This window comes from Schistocerca cancellata, chromosome 6 (assembly GCF_023864275.1).
Source record: "Schistocerca cancellata isolate TAMUIC-IGC-003103 chromosome 6, iqSchCanc2.1, whole genome shotgun sequence".
NCBI classification, from domain to species: Eukaryota; Metazoa; Arthropoda; class Insecta; order Orthoptera; family Acrididae; genus Schistocerca; species Schistocerca cancellata.
Window position 1 is genome coordinate 346,322,362 of NC_064631.1, and position 18,881 is coordinate 346,341,242.

General features: G+C 39.2%; 1 protein-coding gene across 1 annotated transcript in view; it reads right to left on the reverse strand.

The window, feature by feature from the left end:
* The window catches only part of LOC126190660 (uncharacterized), a 93,043-nt gene that overhangs the window by 39,702 nt on the left and 34,460 nt on the right, over positions 1-18,881 (reverse strand). The window contains exon 3 of the mRNA XM_049931094.1: positions 6,679-6,923. Within this exon, the coding sequence (XP_049787051.1) occupies positions 6,679-6,923 (245 nt within the window). The remainder of the gene's footprint in view (positions 1-6,678; positions 6,924-18,881) is intronic.

The window sequence follows — 18,881 nt, forward strand, 5'->3', positions numbered from 1 at the left end:
ATAAATGCTCCGTTTTCAAGTGTTTCCAGATTTTGTTTCTACATTTACTAGTGACATGTCATCAGAAAACAGTATTTCTGATTCCTTCTCCCTGACTTCAACACTTTTTATAGAGGTTGAACAATTGCGGATGAAATATAGACCACAGAAGTACACAAAACTTAATGGTTTCGATCATCATTTTTTCCATTTCCCATCTTTCCCTTAGCTGCATTAAATTCATGAAGGTATGTACTGTCTATGCAACTAATTGAAGGCCGTTTGTTTATTGCCATACACATTTCACTTCATTTATTTGGGAAGCATCATCAGTGGCTGGTAATAAAAGTTTACTTCTATACATACAATAAACTTATTATGTGGTAGACATAATATGCTGCTATATTACATTTTGTTGTGTCTTTCTATTGTTTTCTATGTTAGAATCAACCTTTTGTAGCACAAATTTTGTAATGTGAACTTATCATTTGGTGTTACAATTTCTGGCTCTGTTAACTCGTGTGGTCCTGGAGATGTATTTGTTAGTTTTCATACTCCATCTGGCCGATTTCTGGTGTTCTTTCATCCACATTTGTCACATCGCATATAACACTTGCGCTTTCCATTTTGTGAACAGCATGTGTGTGTTTTCGGTGTGTAGTGTTGCCAACTGTTGTTGTGTATTTCGCCTGTCTTTTGCTTGTGTTGTGTTATGGTTTGATATTTTTCCATATGTTGTGTGTGTGTGTTCTTTTTATATAAATGTGTGTTTATGTGTGTGGGGGGAGCGAAGAGGGGGGGAGGGGAGAGGGGGGAGGGGAGAGGGGGGAGAGGAGAGGGGGGGCGTAGGAGAGGGTGGGGGTAGGAGAGGGTGGGGGTAGGAGAGGGTGGGGGTAGGAGAGGGTGGGGGTAGGAGAGGGTGGGGGTAGGAGAGGGTGGGGGTAGGAGAGGGTGGGGGTAGGAGAGGGTGGGGGTAGGAGAGGGTGGGGGTAGGAGAGGGTGGGGGTAGGAGAGGGTGGGGGTAGGAGAGGGTGGGGGTAGGAGAGGGTGGGGGTAGGAGAGGGTGGGGGTAGGAGAGGGTGGGGGTAGGAGAGGGTGGGGGTAGGAGAGGGTGGGGGTAGGAGAGGGTGGGGGTAGGAGAGGGTGGGGGTAGGAGAGGGTGGGGGTAGGAGAGGGTGGGGGTAGGAGAGAGGGGGTAGGAGAGAGGGGGTAGGAGAGGGAGGTGGAGAGCGGGGAGGAGAGGGAGGTGGAGAGCGGGGAGGAGAGGGAGGTGGAGAGCGGGGAGGAGAGGGAGGTGGAGAGGGGGGAGGAGAGGGAGGTGGAGAGGGGGTAGGAGAGGGAGGTGGAGAGGGGGTAGGAGAGGGAGGTGGAGAGCGGGGAGGAGAGGGAGGTGGAGAGCGGGGAGGAGAGGGAGGTGGAGAGGAGATTCGTTAATTATTTACCCTGGTTACATCTTAGTTTGTTATTGTTTTGGTGGCTAGCATGATCAGAGAGTTATTCCTTATATGGATGTGGTCGTTGAGTACCTTTCCATTGCAATGGCTCTTCGTATGTGAAAGTTTCCTTGCAATGTCAGGAACTTTTTGTTGTGATTATTCACTCTGATAACCGTCATATTACATTCCATGTTGGATGGTTCATGTTCATGTTTCATCACGTGTTCGGCAAAGATTGAATGGCTATTTGTATATTTCCGACTTCTTATATGTTCTTTATATCTAATTTTGAAGTTGCTGCTTGTCATCCCCAAATATACTGATTTACATTCTTGGTACTCTAGCAGGTATATACCTGCTCCTTGGTACTTATCTGATTTGTCTGTTTGTAAATGTGATTGGAGTATATTTCTTGTTCTGTACGCTATGTGTAATCCATTTTTCTTTAGTACTTTTGCTATCTTGTGTGTTGCTTTGTATTCGTATGTAAGAATTCATGTCATGGGTATAATTGTTTTGTATTTTCATGTGTGCTGTAGTGTCTGTGGGGTTCTTTAATGTGTGTGTTCGCTGCTTGTTTTGATTTTGCTTGTTGTGTTTTAATTTTTTTGTTGAGTTTTTGTACTAGATGGGTGTTTTAAACATTGTTTGCAGCTATGAGTTGTACTATTTGTAATTCTTTTTCATAGTTTTCTTTGCAGAGTGGGATGCTGTGTAACACCTGTCTTAGGGCTGCTAATTTTTGATTCTGCGGATGGTTGGATGAAGCATGTATAATTATGTCTGTGGCTGTTGGCTTTCTGAAGACTTGAAATGTGTGTTTATTGTTCTCTCTCTTTATTATTGTGTCCAAGAAATGTATTTGCTTTTGTGTTTCTTTTTCCGCGGTGAACTGAATATTTTTATATACATTCTTTATATCTGTATGAAGTTTATCAATTTGGTTCATATACCATACAGATTATGTTGTCCACATATCTGTACCAGTAAACAATTTTGTATCCTGCCTTTGTGATGACTGTATCAAAGATTGTTTTTTCTATGTGGTCGATGAATATGTTTGCCAGTGTTCCTGAAATTGGGGATCCCACGGAAAGTCCATCTTCTTGCAAGTAAAATTTCTTTTTAAAATTGGAAGTAATTTTGGGATGTGATTGCTTTGAGGGTTTTAGTTATTTCATTAATATTGTCTGCAACAGTTTGTTGTATGTCATAAGTTTCCTTCAATTAGTTTTATTGTCTCTGCAGTGGGTATTGAGGTGTACCTGTTCTCTTTGTCAAAAGACATGAGTGATACCGTTTGTGGAATGTGTAAGTCTTATTTGTGTTGTGAGTTCATTTGTGTTTTTCATTGTTCTGCTCTTTTTAATTTCATAATGTTGTATTATGATTTTGTTCATGTGTTTTACCCATGCTATGACGATGCATTAATGAAATTAATAACAGGCCTCAATGGAATGTGTGGGTTGTAGACCTTGGGTTGACTTCTGAGTGTTGGTGCTTCTGGGTTCTTCTGTGTGATGTGTTGTTTTTGTTTATCTGTGAGTATGAGACCAAAATCTTTGAGTTACCTTCTAGTTTTTCTTTTAATTTATTAGTGGTGTTTGACATAGTGATTATGTTATTTATTCCCTTCTTCACTAGTTCTCATGTTAGCCCAACATTAAGAGTGTTATTTTCATTTTTCTCTTCCTATGTCCGGAGGTTTTCTGTTTCTAGAATCAGGTTTTGTGTGTAATGGTTATCTATTTTTGTACTAATGTTGTGTTTGAGCCCTTTCTCTAATGGCTGTCTTCCTTTCTCTGATAATTCTGTATCTGAGCGTTATTAATTTTATCCAAATTTGTGGTGGTGGGTGTGTTGCACTTTGTCATACTTTTCTTTCTGATTACTTTTGTTAGTGAGTGTTCTGATTTTCCATTTGTGTTTGTTGTGTGTATATTGCAGTGTTCTTGGTGTGATGTGTTAAATTTTTGCTGAACATCACTGTCGGGTTGTTAATAACTGCCGATATTTCAAGATGTACATTATGTAAGATCCTATTAAGCATGAATTTCTTAGTACAGAGCAGTTTGATTATGTTTTTAACCAAGTCTTTTCTACATATGATTTCGTTCTTTGTGCTGCCAAAGAGTTGTTTCTGACCTTTACGTTAATATAAATCGGATTTACATTATTTACTTTACAGGTATGATTGAATTTAATGTTTTGGATGGTCTTGAGTCTGAGGTGGATATTCTTGAAACTATTGTATATGTTGTTGTTGTTGTTGTTGTTGTGGTCTTCAGTCCTGGGACTGGTTTGATGCAACTCTCCATGCTACTCTATTCTGTGCAAGCTGCTTCTTCTCCCAGTACCTACTGCAGCCTACATCCTTTTGAATCTGCTTAGTGCATTCATCTCTTGGTCTCCCTCTATGATTTTTACCCTCCAATACTAAATTGTTGATCCCTTGATGTCTCAGAACATGTCCTACCAAGCAATCCCTTCATCTAGTCAAGTTGTGCCACATAAACTCCTCTTCTCCCAAATTCTATTCAATACCTCCTCATTAGTTATATGATCTACCCATCTTCAGCATTCTTCTGTACCACCACATTTCGAAAGCTTCTATTCTCTTCTTGTCTAAACTATTTATCGTACACGTTTCACTTCTGAACATGGCTACACTCCATACAAATGTCTGCTTGTGTCTGTGTATGTGCGGATGGATATGTGTGTGTGTGCGCGAGTGTCTACCTGTTCTTTTTTCCCCCTAAGGTAAGTCTTTCCGCTCCCGGGATTGGAATGACTCCTTACCCTCTCCCTTAAAACCCACATCCTTTTGTCTTTCCCTCTCCTTCCCTCTTTCCTGATGAAGCAACCGTTTGTTGCGAAAGCTTGAATTTTGTGTGTATGTTTGTGTTTGTTTGTGTGTCTATTGACCTGCCAGCGCTTTTGTTTGGTAAGTCTCATCATCTTTGTTTTTAGATATATTTTTCCCACGTGGAATGTTTCCCTCTATTATATGTTAAATAATTTAGTTAGATGTGAATGTGTTGAGGTGAATTACTATTACTATTATTATTAAAAACTGTGATAATACAGACTACAGGGTTAGCAGGAAAAAAATGGTCTGAAAATTAATGTAAACCATTTCTTTTTGATTATTTTTCTTTCCTAATATTAACAAAATGTGTAGACAATCAATACAAGGCATAACAGGTGTAATTTTAACTGGTCAGAATATGTTAAAAATAATTTTTTTCTTGAGGAGTCCCTTAAAAAAGGGGAGGATTTTTATAATCAGGGTGGTCTTATACTTGGGTAAATACAGTAGCTTGCTCCTAATTTGCATTCTATGTTTTGTAGATTTTCCTCTTAATATGCTATTACAATACTACGAAACTGGTCATGTTTAATCTTAGAATAAAGGCTTATTAACAGCTAATGCAGTTTCCATAAGCTTTTCTAGAAGATTTCAACAATTTTTTTAAAGAACATTTTTAACATATATCAACAAAGCTGTGGATGCTCACACCGTAATATCGTATGAGATTCTGTTAGGTTAGACATGCTGTAGCTGCTTCTGTAGATGTCCCTCTTTGGGAACCACATACTACCTAAAATAGAATATTATGTTTCTCTAAGAATTTACTCAGTTTACTGTGTATCCTGGAGTTGGCAATCATGTGTGTGAGGTGTGCTTGCGTGTGTGTATGTGAATGGTGTGTGTGTCTCTCTCTTTTACTGATGAAGGCTATGGCTGAAAGCTTGATGTGAGTGTCTTAATTGTGCCTGTCTGCACTTGACATGTCCTCTTTATGGTAAGTAGCAATTGTCTCTTCCTACATTGTTGATATTCCTACCTGGATTTTTCATTGTTTGATTTTTATCTGTAATCTTTCTTTCTATTGGCCTTATTCTGTCTCTTTACAGGGTCAGCTTGTTAATCTGGATTTTGCAGTGTTAGACACTGGTGGCAGAGGGTGGCTGACAGCCCTTCTTATCATCTCCCTCCTCGTCCCCAATACAATTTGTGTATTCCATCTGTGTCATCCATGTGAACGTGTGAGAATGTATTTGAAGTGTATGCATATTGTGTAACAGAAATGGGACATGGGTATCAGTCCAGTAATCACCTGTCTGAATACTGAAAAACTGCCTAAAAACCACATTCAGGCTGGCTGGCAAACTGGCCCTCATTGTTAATCCACCCGATGGATTCTATCTGGAGCTGGTGCACCTCCCCGAATCCTACAGGTGGTCAATAAGGATCTCAAATATTTTTGAGAAATCAAATATTAAAGCTGCTGATTATGGTTATTTGGATCATCTTTGGCACCTTTCCTGTATATTGGCACTACTTTGCTTATATTTAATATTTCTGGAAATACTGATTTAAATGAGCAGTTTGCTATACCCAAAGGTGCTTTAGCTATTTCTTCACTCACATGCTTCATTAAGGATTTCATCAGCACCTGCAGTCTTATTGGATTTTAGTCTCTGAATAGTTTTTAAGAGTTGTTCTTTTGCCGCAGTTCCAGGAACATCGAGTAGAATGGTTGCTAAAGTATTCTAGGATTCTATCATCCCTGATAATTTTTCACATTTTCGTGTTTTTCAAATTTTTGTTGAGTATATTAACAATTTTTGATAACCTTGAGCTACTGTGTCCTCAGTTTTCATTAGTTTAATAATATTTCTATGATCACCCTAAACGTATGCTAACACAGAAGCTCTTTGACATGTTTTCCCCACACTTACATGATTGCTGGTATGTTTAGCATATCCTCTTCCTTCAGTTAAAACCTGTGAAGGACCATCTTCAAGATTAAACGACTTCTTTTGAGTGTATAACAGTATTGTTATCATAAGCAGTTCCTGAATTATTCTCTTTTGTACATCTTCAGATTTGCAGATTTACAGTTGTTAAGATATCGAAGTGTGAGTTTCAGACATGAAGCCTTAATCTGACTTCTAAAACTGCAAAACATTAAAATTTGTTGATAAGTTTCACATCTTTTCTACTTGAGAGTACCAAAAAATGCACGGCAATCCTGAATGTATTTTAACACGTTGACTGCTGCATGCATAGTGATGGATGTTTCACCATCAAGCCACATCAAGGCACAGCACCAGGGTCTGCTGTGGCTGCCAGTATGCACATGGCATCATGTATAAGGCCCTGTTGTGGTCACCAGTGGCCTCGTGGCAGTGAATGTGCTGATTATTGTAACTGCAGCATCATGAACAATTAATAAGTATTTTATGCATTACTCACCCATATGCATGACCAATGATGACACATTTCTGGTGTTCACTTATGAACTTATCAAATATTTCTACAGCATCTTTCAGTATATTACTGAATGAGTAAAGTGCTGGACTGTCAGGAGCAGAGCTGTAGCCATGACCCAACATGTCTGGAGCAACAACTTCAAATCCCATTTTAGCAAAATGTTTCATTATTCTTAACCAAATGTCTGCTGAAGAGCCAGCACCATGCAGGAAATAAAGAGATGGTTTCTGAAAACAAAATAAATCTTCAGAAAAACAATGCATGAGAACTAAGACAATTAGATGTACAGGAATGATGCTGCCCATTGGAATAGCAACTGAAATAGGTATTAACAGACACTATCAACACAGTTCACATTGCTTTAGTTAATTAGATTATTCAATTATACCACAGAATTAGAGTACCATCTCAGAGTGAGTTGTGCCTGAGTCTAAGAAGGGGGGAAGGAGGGAGGGAGGGAGGGAGGGAGGGAGGGAGGGAGGGAGGGAGGGAGGGGGGGAGGGGGGGATGGTGTAGTTTGAAACAGACAGTATGGGTTATGAGTTTAGAGAAAATGGCATGGGAGAGCAAGGGGGGGGGGGGGGTGAAAAATTGGCAGGAGGCAGAAGTAAGGTGGTGTATGTATGTGCATAGATTTTAAATACTCTGCTTAATAGCTTAAGTGATATTGTCAATGGATCCCCCTTTAACAGTGGACTGAGAGAAAATAAAGGGTTAAATAAAAGAACTGGCCATGGCTTCTGAATAAATAGTCCCTCACTGGGTAGAAAATATGATTAGGAGCATCAATTACTACTTCTCAAAAGAGGGTACAGATTTGTACCCTCTTGCATTTGTTTCATCTTATTTGACAAATATTTCCAAACATGGAATCTACAAGCATAATATAGTTATCTTCCTTTTTCAATAGTTTTATACATTGAACAATTAGCACACAAAAACATTAAAGGACTAGGAAAAAACAGAAAAAAATATGTGATTATGACCATGCATATTTTAGTTTTCTGGTGGAAACAGAAAACATACACCAAGATTTTAATTGCTGGTAAGATTTTCTGCACGTACCAGAATACGCTTATGTTTCAAAGCTAATGAAAAGCAGTGCATTATACCCATGATGACTCAGTTGTATTTCCATTTTCATTGTGAGCAAGGTGTTCTCTCTTGGGGATGTTTACAATTTAATACCATCAAGAAGCTACCTGTACCCTTTAATGCAAAGCAGAATCCTTCTGCAGCAAAGTTTTATTTTAAGGCTCCCATGACAATTTCAAGATACAAAGAATGTTTGCGCCAACCATGACCCACATTTAGTCTCAACTGCATGATACCATCTAGTGATGTCTACAAGACAACTGTCTGTAGAACATAAGCCTTAGGAGCTTCTATTTTTGATCAACCTACACTCAGGAATTTCAGGAAAGGAACCAGTTTGGCATTTCTGGAGTACTTTTGGAGGGAGCCATTGTACTGGAGGGCTGTATGGAAGGTCACATCTTCATAGGTGGTTAGAGAAACACTGTGGGATCCAGAGTTGCTCAGAAGTATGACTTTCTCAGGTGCAGCTGGTCGGAAACTTACTCTTCATGGAGGACTGCATCAAGCTTTTCTCTTGCATGAGTTTCTTGCAGGTGGAAATATCCAGTAAATGGATTGGACAGTGAGTTTCCAATTTAACTACTGCATATTTGCAACCTCTTATGGATTTTTATTCAAGAGGAGCAGGGAATTAAAATACAAGGATTTTTGAAAAAACTAACTTTGAAATAAAAACGAAATAATGACTGAAATAGATGCAGTCTGTTAAAAAAAAAAAAAAAAGCCCATCTCTGCACTTCTGCAGAATCTAAGGCTGCTGTTGGGTAACATTCAGTACAGTGTTGGTCCACCTGGTTTATTTGTTTCCTGGGCAAGCTTGCCACAAGGGGGTTGAGACATTCCTGCTCAAGTCTGTCCCAGTCTTTGACAGCAATCCTCATGAGGTCACCCAGTATGTGACAAGGGTTCCTAAAACAATTCATTGTAAGTTTCAGCTGGTCACAAGCATGCTCAATTGGTTTCATGTTAGCACAGGACACAGGTCACTCCATATGGCTGATACTGTCTGGTTGGTGGAAAGTGTTCACTGTCTCAACTGATGAAACTGTTGATGAAATATTGACTATAAGCAAGCACAATGCACTGTCCAAATACGGCATAGCCCACAGATAGTGCTCAGTACTGATGAGATGCTTCCAACATCAGCTCACGATATTACCCCAAAACTTGACTGACCCTCCACTGCCCGTTAAATCTGCTTGCCTCAGACATGCACTAGTACCTGGCCATGTCCACACTCTTCTAAGATGATAATCAGGTGTTAGACAAATCCTGTACTCACTGATGAAGAAGGGATGTTTGTACTGATGTTTGCAATGGAAACCTAGAAGCCAAACTGACTGTGTGAAGACTGCTTTATTTTGTCTGTGTTGACACAACCTTTCCAGCTGCATCCAGGAAGACAGTTCTGTTTCATTCTCATACAAGTACCTCTGAGCCACAATTACTAGGTAGTGCTCTGAAGCTGGTGCTGTTGAGCACGAGTGACCCCTCAAAGGTATATCTTCAATGATTTTTCTCAGTGGGAGTAAAATGTTCAAATGATGTTCACAATTTGGTGGGTAGCCACTCATGCTATGAAGTGACTAGTGCAAACAGTAACATGCTGACAAATTGAACATTATGCACATATCATGCTGCCCATTCGCAAATGGGGATGCAGTTTCTTCTATTGATCTACCCTAAGAATGTGGGATTACATTAACATTCAATTCCATTACACCGGTGGCTGTACATAATGATCTGCTGTAGTTAAAATAGTATTGGGAAAGAGGTTTCTGGTGGGTGCTGTGGGATAGCATCAACAGAGGGGGTGCAGGAGAGGGACAGGGATGAATTAAAGAAGGAATCTTTAACAAGTCAAGAGGGTGGTACAAAACTTTTTTAAGCAAACTATGAATCTTAAAGATGTCAGGAATACAATGGTGAGATGAATTACAGCCTGTCAGCCACCATACACACTGTGTTTCTTTTTCTTTTTTTTTCCAGCCATGAAACTGTTCCAGGTACATAATTTTTAACACTGTCGTGACATATGGCTTTTTATTAAACCGTATCTTCATCAATAACTCTCCAGATATCCTATTCAAGAAATATGTTCTTTTCTTGATCATATGTAACTTTCGGACAGTATTTAATTTTACGCTGTTGGGAATGGGGAGGTGCAGGTGATAGGAAATGAACACATCACCATTTTTTGAATTTTGTGGTGAACTGTAACACATCGTTTTGGTGAAGTGATGTGTTGCACAAACATTTTCTGAACCAATGAATGATGATCACCACTGTAACAAGTTTATTTTCATTATGAATTAATGTAACCCACTGTTTGCATGTATGTCTTATTTATGCGCATGTATTATGAAATGGATGGACACAGTTTATCTACAAGCCAGGATGACAATTATCACAATACATGTTCACAGTACCTGCCTGTCCCTGGGCAGTTTATTCCCTATTGTTGGATCCTGTCTTGGGTGTAGGGAATAATGAAGAAACCTCGTAATGCATGGCCATTGTAAACAAGAGCACAATATACAAGAATCTTATTTAATTCAAGAAATGGATGTTGGATTTATACTCTTAACTTCCAATAGTAATTACAGCACTTTGAGAAACTGAATTTGATCAGAAGATATTAGCAAGGGTGTGGCAATAATAAGGTGAGGAAAATCGAATAACAGAAAAGGGGTGGTTCCGAATCAGATTGTACATTGCCACCCCATATCACGGTAAGAACCAAGGGTCAATTCCCCTTTACAAGCTACATTAAAAAGTATTATTGTCCACTTCAAAGTAATTTACAGCTCAGGTGTCTAAATTCTTCATTATGGTTAGCACAAACATTTTAAACAGATGGCAGGCATTTCTTCCTTGTTTACACTTTTTGCCAGTACATATTTGTCTTTAAAGAACCCCATGAACAGTAATTTAGCAAGATCAGGCAATCCACTGTGTTCCAGACAGCTCCTCCAAGATTTATGTTCACAGGAAATCATTGTGAAATACATAGTTGATCTTCATAGCTACACAGAAACTAAAAAATTACTTTCAGGATATTTGAGTCAATGACCACATTAAGTTCAAAGGTTCAAGTCCCAGTTTCAAAATGCTGGAAGAAGGGGGAAAAAAAAAAAGAAAAAGAAACGGGTGCAGAATGACGTTTAATTTGCATGGAATTACCAAAGAAGCGGGAAACGGTATGTAAACAAAATTCCTCAGTTTCTATCTGAGATGCTCAGCATAACTGTCTCAATGCAGTATTGCACGTTGCTCATAGCACTTTTAGAAGAATGGTGACTGTGCACCAGTAGTTCACCAGAACTTCCGGACACTCAAAAGAATTGGGGGGGGGGGGGGGGGGGAGGATTGGTCCAATGTCTGGCAAGGGTCTGGAGAAAATGATTATGAAATTCAAAAAGGCGGGTGCAGTGTGGCGGAGAGGGGAGAGAGGGAAACAGTTGGTCCCTCATCAGTAGATGATGTTGCCACAGCATTGCAGAAGGGCTCTAGTGGTGGTCTGCAAACATGCATTGCACAGGGCATTTTCTGATCTTTACACATACCTGTGGAAAAGGAGCATAAAATTCTATGAAACATCCTGCATTGCTATCCATACAAAATTACCTATGTTCAGAATTTGCCTCATGATGACCCGCCAGTAAAACAAATGTTTGCTCTAGAATTTCTTTATTACATGAAAGTGGACAGTGAACAGCGATGGAACATTCTAAAGACAAAGGAAGCCAGTTTTCATCTACAAAGACATGTCAATGCACAGAATTGAAGGAATATGAGCAACAGAAAATCTGCTCACACTTCAACCGTGTGCTGCTTTACTCTGCAGAGGTACCTGCCACATGCAGGATGATGGCATCATTTGTCATGGGGCCTTATTTGTTCTGAGGAGATCGGTCCAATTACCTTTACCATCACTAGTAAAAGCTACGAGACTCTTTTGCACACCAACATCATTCCAACCCTCTAACAGGGTGGACGTGTGGGTAGTATCATTTTTATGCAAAATGGCACTCTTCCGCACACTGCACAGCCAGTAAAACAGCTGCCGCAGAGGCATTTTGGAAATGCCAGAATTATCAGCCATCAGATCACCTGACCTTAATCCAAGTGACTTCTGGCTGTGGGATTATCTGAAAGATGCTGTGTTCAGTGCTCTGATCACAAACATAGGTGTTCAATGTGCAACACATTCTGAACAAGACCCCTGAGACAATATGATCTAGTGTCGAATATGCTATTTCTAAATTTCAACTTGTGGCAGAAAATAGTGGTAGCATACTGAACATGACTTGTGACAGTCTCACAACAATTAAAAACCATTTTAATTGTTGCTTTTTACACAGTTTTTGCCTTCAGGGCAATTTTCTTGCATGGTGGATGGGCTTACCTAACTAAACCTGCCACAACTACGGAACGTCAGTTTTGTGCTGTCATGCACATTGCACAATATGATTAGTTTAATGTGCAACTCACACCATAGCCATCATACTGCAATTTATCCGTCATTTGTAGCCAAACTCCTTTACGTTATGATGCTTACAGTGCCACCTATTGGGAAACTTTTCATAACTACTCATAGCCAGTCAAATGAGATCCAAGTGGCTCAAGACACTCTAGCTCAATTGTGTGGTAACTGCAGGCAGGGAGACAACACACTGTGTCACAGTTGGCTCCCTGCAAGCCTCCTTCACCAATATACGGGCTATTTTCTTCCCCTATACTACCACACAGCTAGATGTCTAACAAATGGCCACCATCTTTCCTCATTTTTGTAATTAATAATGATTGTCCTGGACATTCTGCGCAGTTTTATCAACTGGATGGACTGTATTGTATTGTATTGTATTGTATTGTATTGTATTGTATCAAAGGCATAGGGGCAGATGAGAATTTTCTTGCTTTGTTTTTGTCACATCTATTCCACTATCTTCAGAACTGCATGGTATTCTAGGTCATAGAGAGTACATTAATTTTGGAGATTTATTCTGAAGACACCTACCAAGAAAACAATTTCACAGTGAATGCTTACCCTGGCTCAGGCCTGAATGTGCACCTAACTTAACTTTAAAATCATATTTCTCTTTTAAAATCTCATAAAATTAGAGCTTGAAAATACAGTATCAGGTATGAGGCTTACAGTACCCATCAGATTTCAAAATGTCCTTGACCTATTCAACAACCAGGCTGTAAATTTAACACCAATCAGCCACGAAGATAGTGCAAGTCCATAATATATGCTGCAACTGTAATTCAGGTGGAACAAAGTTTTACAGAAACTATAATGGGCAAGATATGTCCAGCACCAGGATTCCTCTCACTGTGAGGGGTAGGTTAATGTTAATATAGTGGGAATTAGTGAAATTTGGTCACAGGACGAACAAGATTTCTGTTCAGTTGAACACAGGGTTATAAATACAAAATCAAATATGAGTCCCAGGAGTAGGTTTAATAATGAATAAAAAAATAGGAAAACATATAAGTTACTATGAACAGCACAGTGAATGAATTATTTAGCCCCGACAGACATGAAGCCCACACCTACCACACTAGTACAAGTTTGTATGTCAAATAGCTCTGCAAATGAAGAAGAGACTGAAGAAATATGTGATAAATTTAATTATTCAGATAGTTAAGGGAGACAAAAATTTAATAGTCATGACGAACTGGAATTCAATAGTAGTAAAAGGAAGAGAAGGGAAAGTAGTATGTGAATATGGACTGGGGGTAAGGAATGGAAGAGGCAGCCCCTGGTAGAATTTTACACAGAGCATAAATTAATGACAGCTAAAAATTGGTTTAAGAATAATGAAAGAAAGTTGTATACATGGAAGAGGCCTGGAGACACCAGAAGTTTCAGATAGATTATATAATGGTAAGACAGAGATTTAGGAACAAGATTTTAAATTGTAAGACATTTCCAGGGGCAGAAGTGGACTCTCGCCACAATTTATTGGTTATGAACAGCAGATTAAAACTGAAGAAACTGCAAAAAGGTATGAATTTAAGGAGATGGGACCCGAATAAACTGAAAGAACCAGAAGCTGTAGAGTGTTTCAGAGAGAGCATTAGGGAATGATTGACAAGAACAGGGGAAAGAAACATAGTAGAAGGAGAATGGGTAGCTTGTAAAAAGATGAGGGCAAGTAGAAATCCTTGGGTAACAGAAGATACACTGAATTTAACTGATTAAAGGAGAAAATATAAAAATGCAGTAAATGAAGCAGGTGAAAAGGAACACAAAAATGAGATTGACATGACGAGCAAAATGGCTAAGCAGGAATGGCTAGAGGACAAATGTAAGGACGTAGAAGCATGTATCACTAGAGTTAAATAAATGTCCCCTACAGGAAAATTAAAGAGACCTCTGGAGAAAAGAGAACCACCTGTATGAATATCAAGAGCTCAGATGGAAAACCAAGTCCTAAGCAAAAAAGGGAAAGCAGAAAGGTGGGAGGAGTATTAGAGGGTCTATACAAGGGTGATGTACTTGAGTGCAATATTATGGAAATGGAAGAGGACGTAAATGAAGATGAAATGGGAGATACGATACTGCCTACGTTTAAACAAGGCCCTGGGAGTAGACAACATTCTGTTAGAACTATTGATAGCCTTGGGAGAGCCAGCCATGACAAAACTCTTCCATCTGGTGAGCAAGATGTATGAGACAGGCCAAATACCCTCAGGTTTCAAGAAGAATATACTAATTACAGTTCCAAAGAAAGCAGGTGTTGACGGGTGTGAAAATTACCGAAGTATCAGTTTATTAAGTCACTGTTACAAAATACTAACATAAATTCTTTGCAGACGAGTGGAAAAACTGGTAGAAGCTGACCTCAGGGAATATCAGTTTGGATTCCTTAGAAATGTAGGAATATGTGAGGCAATACTGACCCTACAGCATATCTTAGGCGATAACAAACCTATGTTTATAGCATTGGTAGACCTAGAGAAAGTTTTTGACAATGGTGACTGGAATATTATCTTTCAAATTTTGAAGGTGGCAGGGATAAAATACAAGGAGTGAAAGGCTACTTACAGTTTGTACAGAAACCAGATGGCAGTTACATTTTAGAGCTGAGGGGCACAAAAGGGAAGCAGTGGATGAGGGAGGAGTGAAACCAGGCTGTACCCTATCCCCAGTGTTATTTAATCTGTATAATGAGCAAGCAGTAGAGGGAAACAAAAGAAAAATTTGGAGTAGGAATTGAATCCATGGAGAGGAAATAAAAACTTTGAGGTTTGTCTACGACATGGTAATTCTCTCAGAGACAGCAAAGGACCTGGAACAGCAGTTGAATGGAATGGACAGCTTCCTGAAATGGGGATACAAAATGAGCATCACCAAAAGCAAAATGAGGAAATGGAATGTAATTGAATTAAATCAGGTGATGCTGAGGGAATTAGATTAGGAAATAAGACACTTGAAGTAGTGCGCGAGTTTTGCTATTTCGGAAGCAAAATAACTGATGATGGTCGAAGTAGAAAGGGTATAAAATGTAGACTGGCTATGGCAAGGAAAGCTTTTCTGAAGATAAGAAATTTACTAATGTCGAGTGTAGATTTAAGTGTCAGGAAGTCTTTTCTCAATGTATTTGTATGGAGTGTAGCCATGTATGGAAGTGAAATGTGGCAATAAACAGTTTAGACAAGAAGAGAATAGCAGCTTCTGAAATGTGTTGCTTAGAAGAATGCTAAAAATTACATGGGTAGATCATGTAACTAATGGGGAGGTACTGAACAGAACTGGAGAGAAGAGGAGTTTGTGGCACAACTTGACAAGAAGATGGGATCGGTTGGTAGCACACATTCTGAGGCATCAAGGGATCACCAATTTAGTATTGGAGGGAATTGAGGATAGGTAAAAATTGTAGAGGGAAACGTAGAGATGAATAAACTAAACACATTCAGAAGGATGTATGCTCCAATAGTTACTCAGAGATGAAGAGGCTTGCACAGGATACAGTAGCAGGGATAGCTGCATCTAACCAGTCTTTGGAATGAAGACCACAAGAGCAACAATCAATGTGTACTCTCAAATACAATGAATGTTCATATCAGCATCTCTTCATAAGAAAACACTGCAATAATTTGAATATGAAATGTCAAACCGACAACTCGAGATACAACTATAGCATGAATACAGGGGTTGGACAAAAATTTGGAAACACCAAAAACATAACACTAAAACCATGCCTAATAGAGTGTAGAAAACCCATTGGCATTCAAACAATTTCCAGTCATCTCTGAAGTGATAAACACAAGTACTGTATGATCTTTAAGACAATGTTATACCATTCTTCCTGAAGAACAATGGCAAGTTCAGGTAATAGTGGAGGAGGTGGATAGTAATCACGCACCCTTCACTCCAAAGTAGACCACAAAGGCTCATTAATATTTAGATCCAGTGACTTGTGGTGGCCAGGGGAGATGCAACAATTCATCCTCACATTCATAAAACCACTCCTGGACGATGTGGCCTATGTTAACAGGCGCCCTGTTGTCTTGGAACATACCATCATGATAGGAGACGGTGGATATTAGCGTTAAACATCCCATCAACAATGAGATCATCAGAGACAAAACACAAGCTCGAATTAGGGAAGCAAGGAGAAGGAAATTGGCCATGCTCTTTCGAAGGAACCACCCCAGCATTTGCCTTAAGCGATTTAGGGAAATCACAGAAAACCTCAATCAGGCTGGCCAGATGTAGGTTTGAACTGTCGTCCTCCCGAACGGGAGTCCAGTGTGCTAACAACTGTACTAACCTACTTGGCCACTGTGCCACAGGATGAATCTGATCAGCCAAATGGTCACATAATCCTTGGCAGTAATATGACCTTGCTGAGACCATGTAGCTCACAAAATACAGTGGCATGGCTGCCCATATCAACACTGAACCTCTACGATGTTTCAGAGCTTGCCCTGAAATTCCCTCCTTATGGAGCTCTCTTCAAGTTGTTTCAGTACTGAGAGGGTACATGAGTGTGACATTCAGATCTGCACTGATTTTTCACCTGTTCTCTCATTTTTGTCACAATCCTCTTCAATGACCATCTGTCATGATCACTCAACACACTTTCATCCACATTATGACTTAGCAGATGATGTCCCACTTTCCTGTATGCAGTAAAGTTCTTCGATCTAATGCCTCTTGAAATGCCAAAACATGACTGACCCATCAGCCTGCCAAACCTGCACGCATCATATTAAAAGATGGTTGTTATTTGAAACAAATGGGAATTTGGAAAACAACAACAGAAGTAATTCATTATGATTTTTAAAAAAATAATATGCCAGAACTGGTGCCACCCTTTGATGTGGTGTCCCTACATTAATCCAAAGGATGTAATAAAGAAAGGAGAGGTTCGAACTGGAGAAGTATTATACTTTTTCTGAAAACTGAGAAAGACAACAACAGTTATCAATAAACTATTCAAGGATTGATGCCACCTTCCACTTGGTAACCATGCTAAAGAAGAGCAAATCTGTAAGACATTAACCAATGCCAACTACGTCACTGTGCGCAGAAGTGATCAAGCAACTATACAACATTAAAAAAACTGAAGACTTTGTGACTATTCTGAATTTATTATAAAACTGAAGACTGGACTAATCATTTCCTTTCTAAAGTGAACTGATTGATTATTTTAAAGTAATATTTAACTACTGTGATTAAGTGGTAGGAATTACATGTGTGCAATGTTTATATCAGTGAAGAATCAACACTGACCAGAAGTCAGACCAATGCTTACTTAATGCAACAAGAAGTTGGCAAGTGCTTCATAATTAGAACTTTAAAGAACAGCTAAATATTTCTAGCATTCTTTTTCATTGTGCCCGTCTGTGACTCAAATGCCTCCTCTATGTAGTGTAAGGAAAGGATTCAGACATTTAAAACTGACACTCTGCTTGCTGAACACTGACATTCAATGCTTAGATTACCTGCTTGCCAGCTGGATTTAAACACAACTAAACCTATATGAGCTACAGTGAAAGAGCATTTATGAAAGAAAAATGTTGCTTTCACTCAACATGATGCAATCAAAATTGTGGAAGAAACATTTCAGTCAATATTTAAATATAAGTGGACTTCATATTGCAGTCATAAAATGTAAAGAGAAGTATCTTCTCCTTGAACAAACTCTTGACACAATGACAGAACAATTCGTCGCTGACACAAAGAGCAGTGATGACAGTGACAATGAGAGCAACAACGATGCAAGAAACGTTGCACACAGCACAGACTCCGCAATCAGCAGTAGCAGCAGTGACACTGACGTGAGTGGAATCCAGTCACTATCATCCTACATTGCAGATAAGTTTCATTTGACCATCTAATATTTTTAAGATGGAAAGTAGCAGGGACAGTGCACACACTCACTTCTACGAAGGCTCCTCATATGCGACTACCACCTTCTCCTAATAAGCAGCTCGTAGCTCTTCCTGCAGCTCACCTCATTAACCATACAGGTATTTGTAGTATGGTACACACATTGCATTCATTGTTCCACACAAGAGCACCCTGACAGTTAACATACTTTGGTGAAGATGTATACAGTGATTCCATCTTGTGTATTGCTTATCCCCATTGAACTTTGGTGTGCCTGTATCTCTTGTATAGGGATCATCATCTCATACGCTATGATATAGAAGGTCTTGCATTATGGTATATAACCCATCCTTTAAATATTAAAGCAATGCAAGCATACTGAAAATTAAAATGCCTGCTGACTTTTTCTTCAGTGCAACATCTACTTTCCTCAATGCATTTTTAACTTCGGTTATTCCTATTTATGATCAGTCTTCCTTTAACTCTTTCATGAGGATTGGGTGAGCAGCGGGATTATTTGAGCAGAATTCTGATTTAGTATGACGAGTAGCAGCTTGCTCTACACATGCAAAAATGTAAATAACTGAATCTGAGTAGGAAAAACAATCCTGTAATTTTCAAATACATTATTTGTAGAGTGCTGCTTGTTAGTGCCAAGTCGATTAAATATCTAGGGGTAACGCTGTAAAACAAAATGAAATTGAATGGATATGTAATCCAAGTACAGAACACTTGT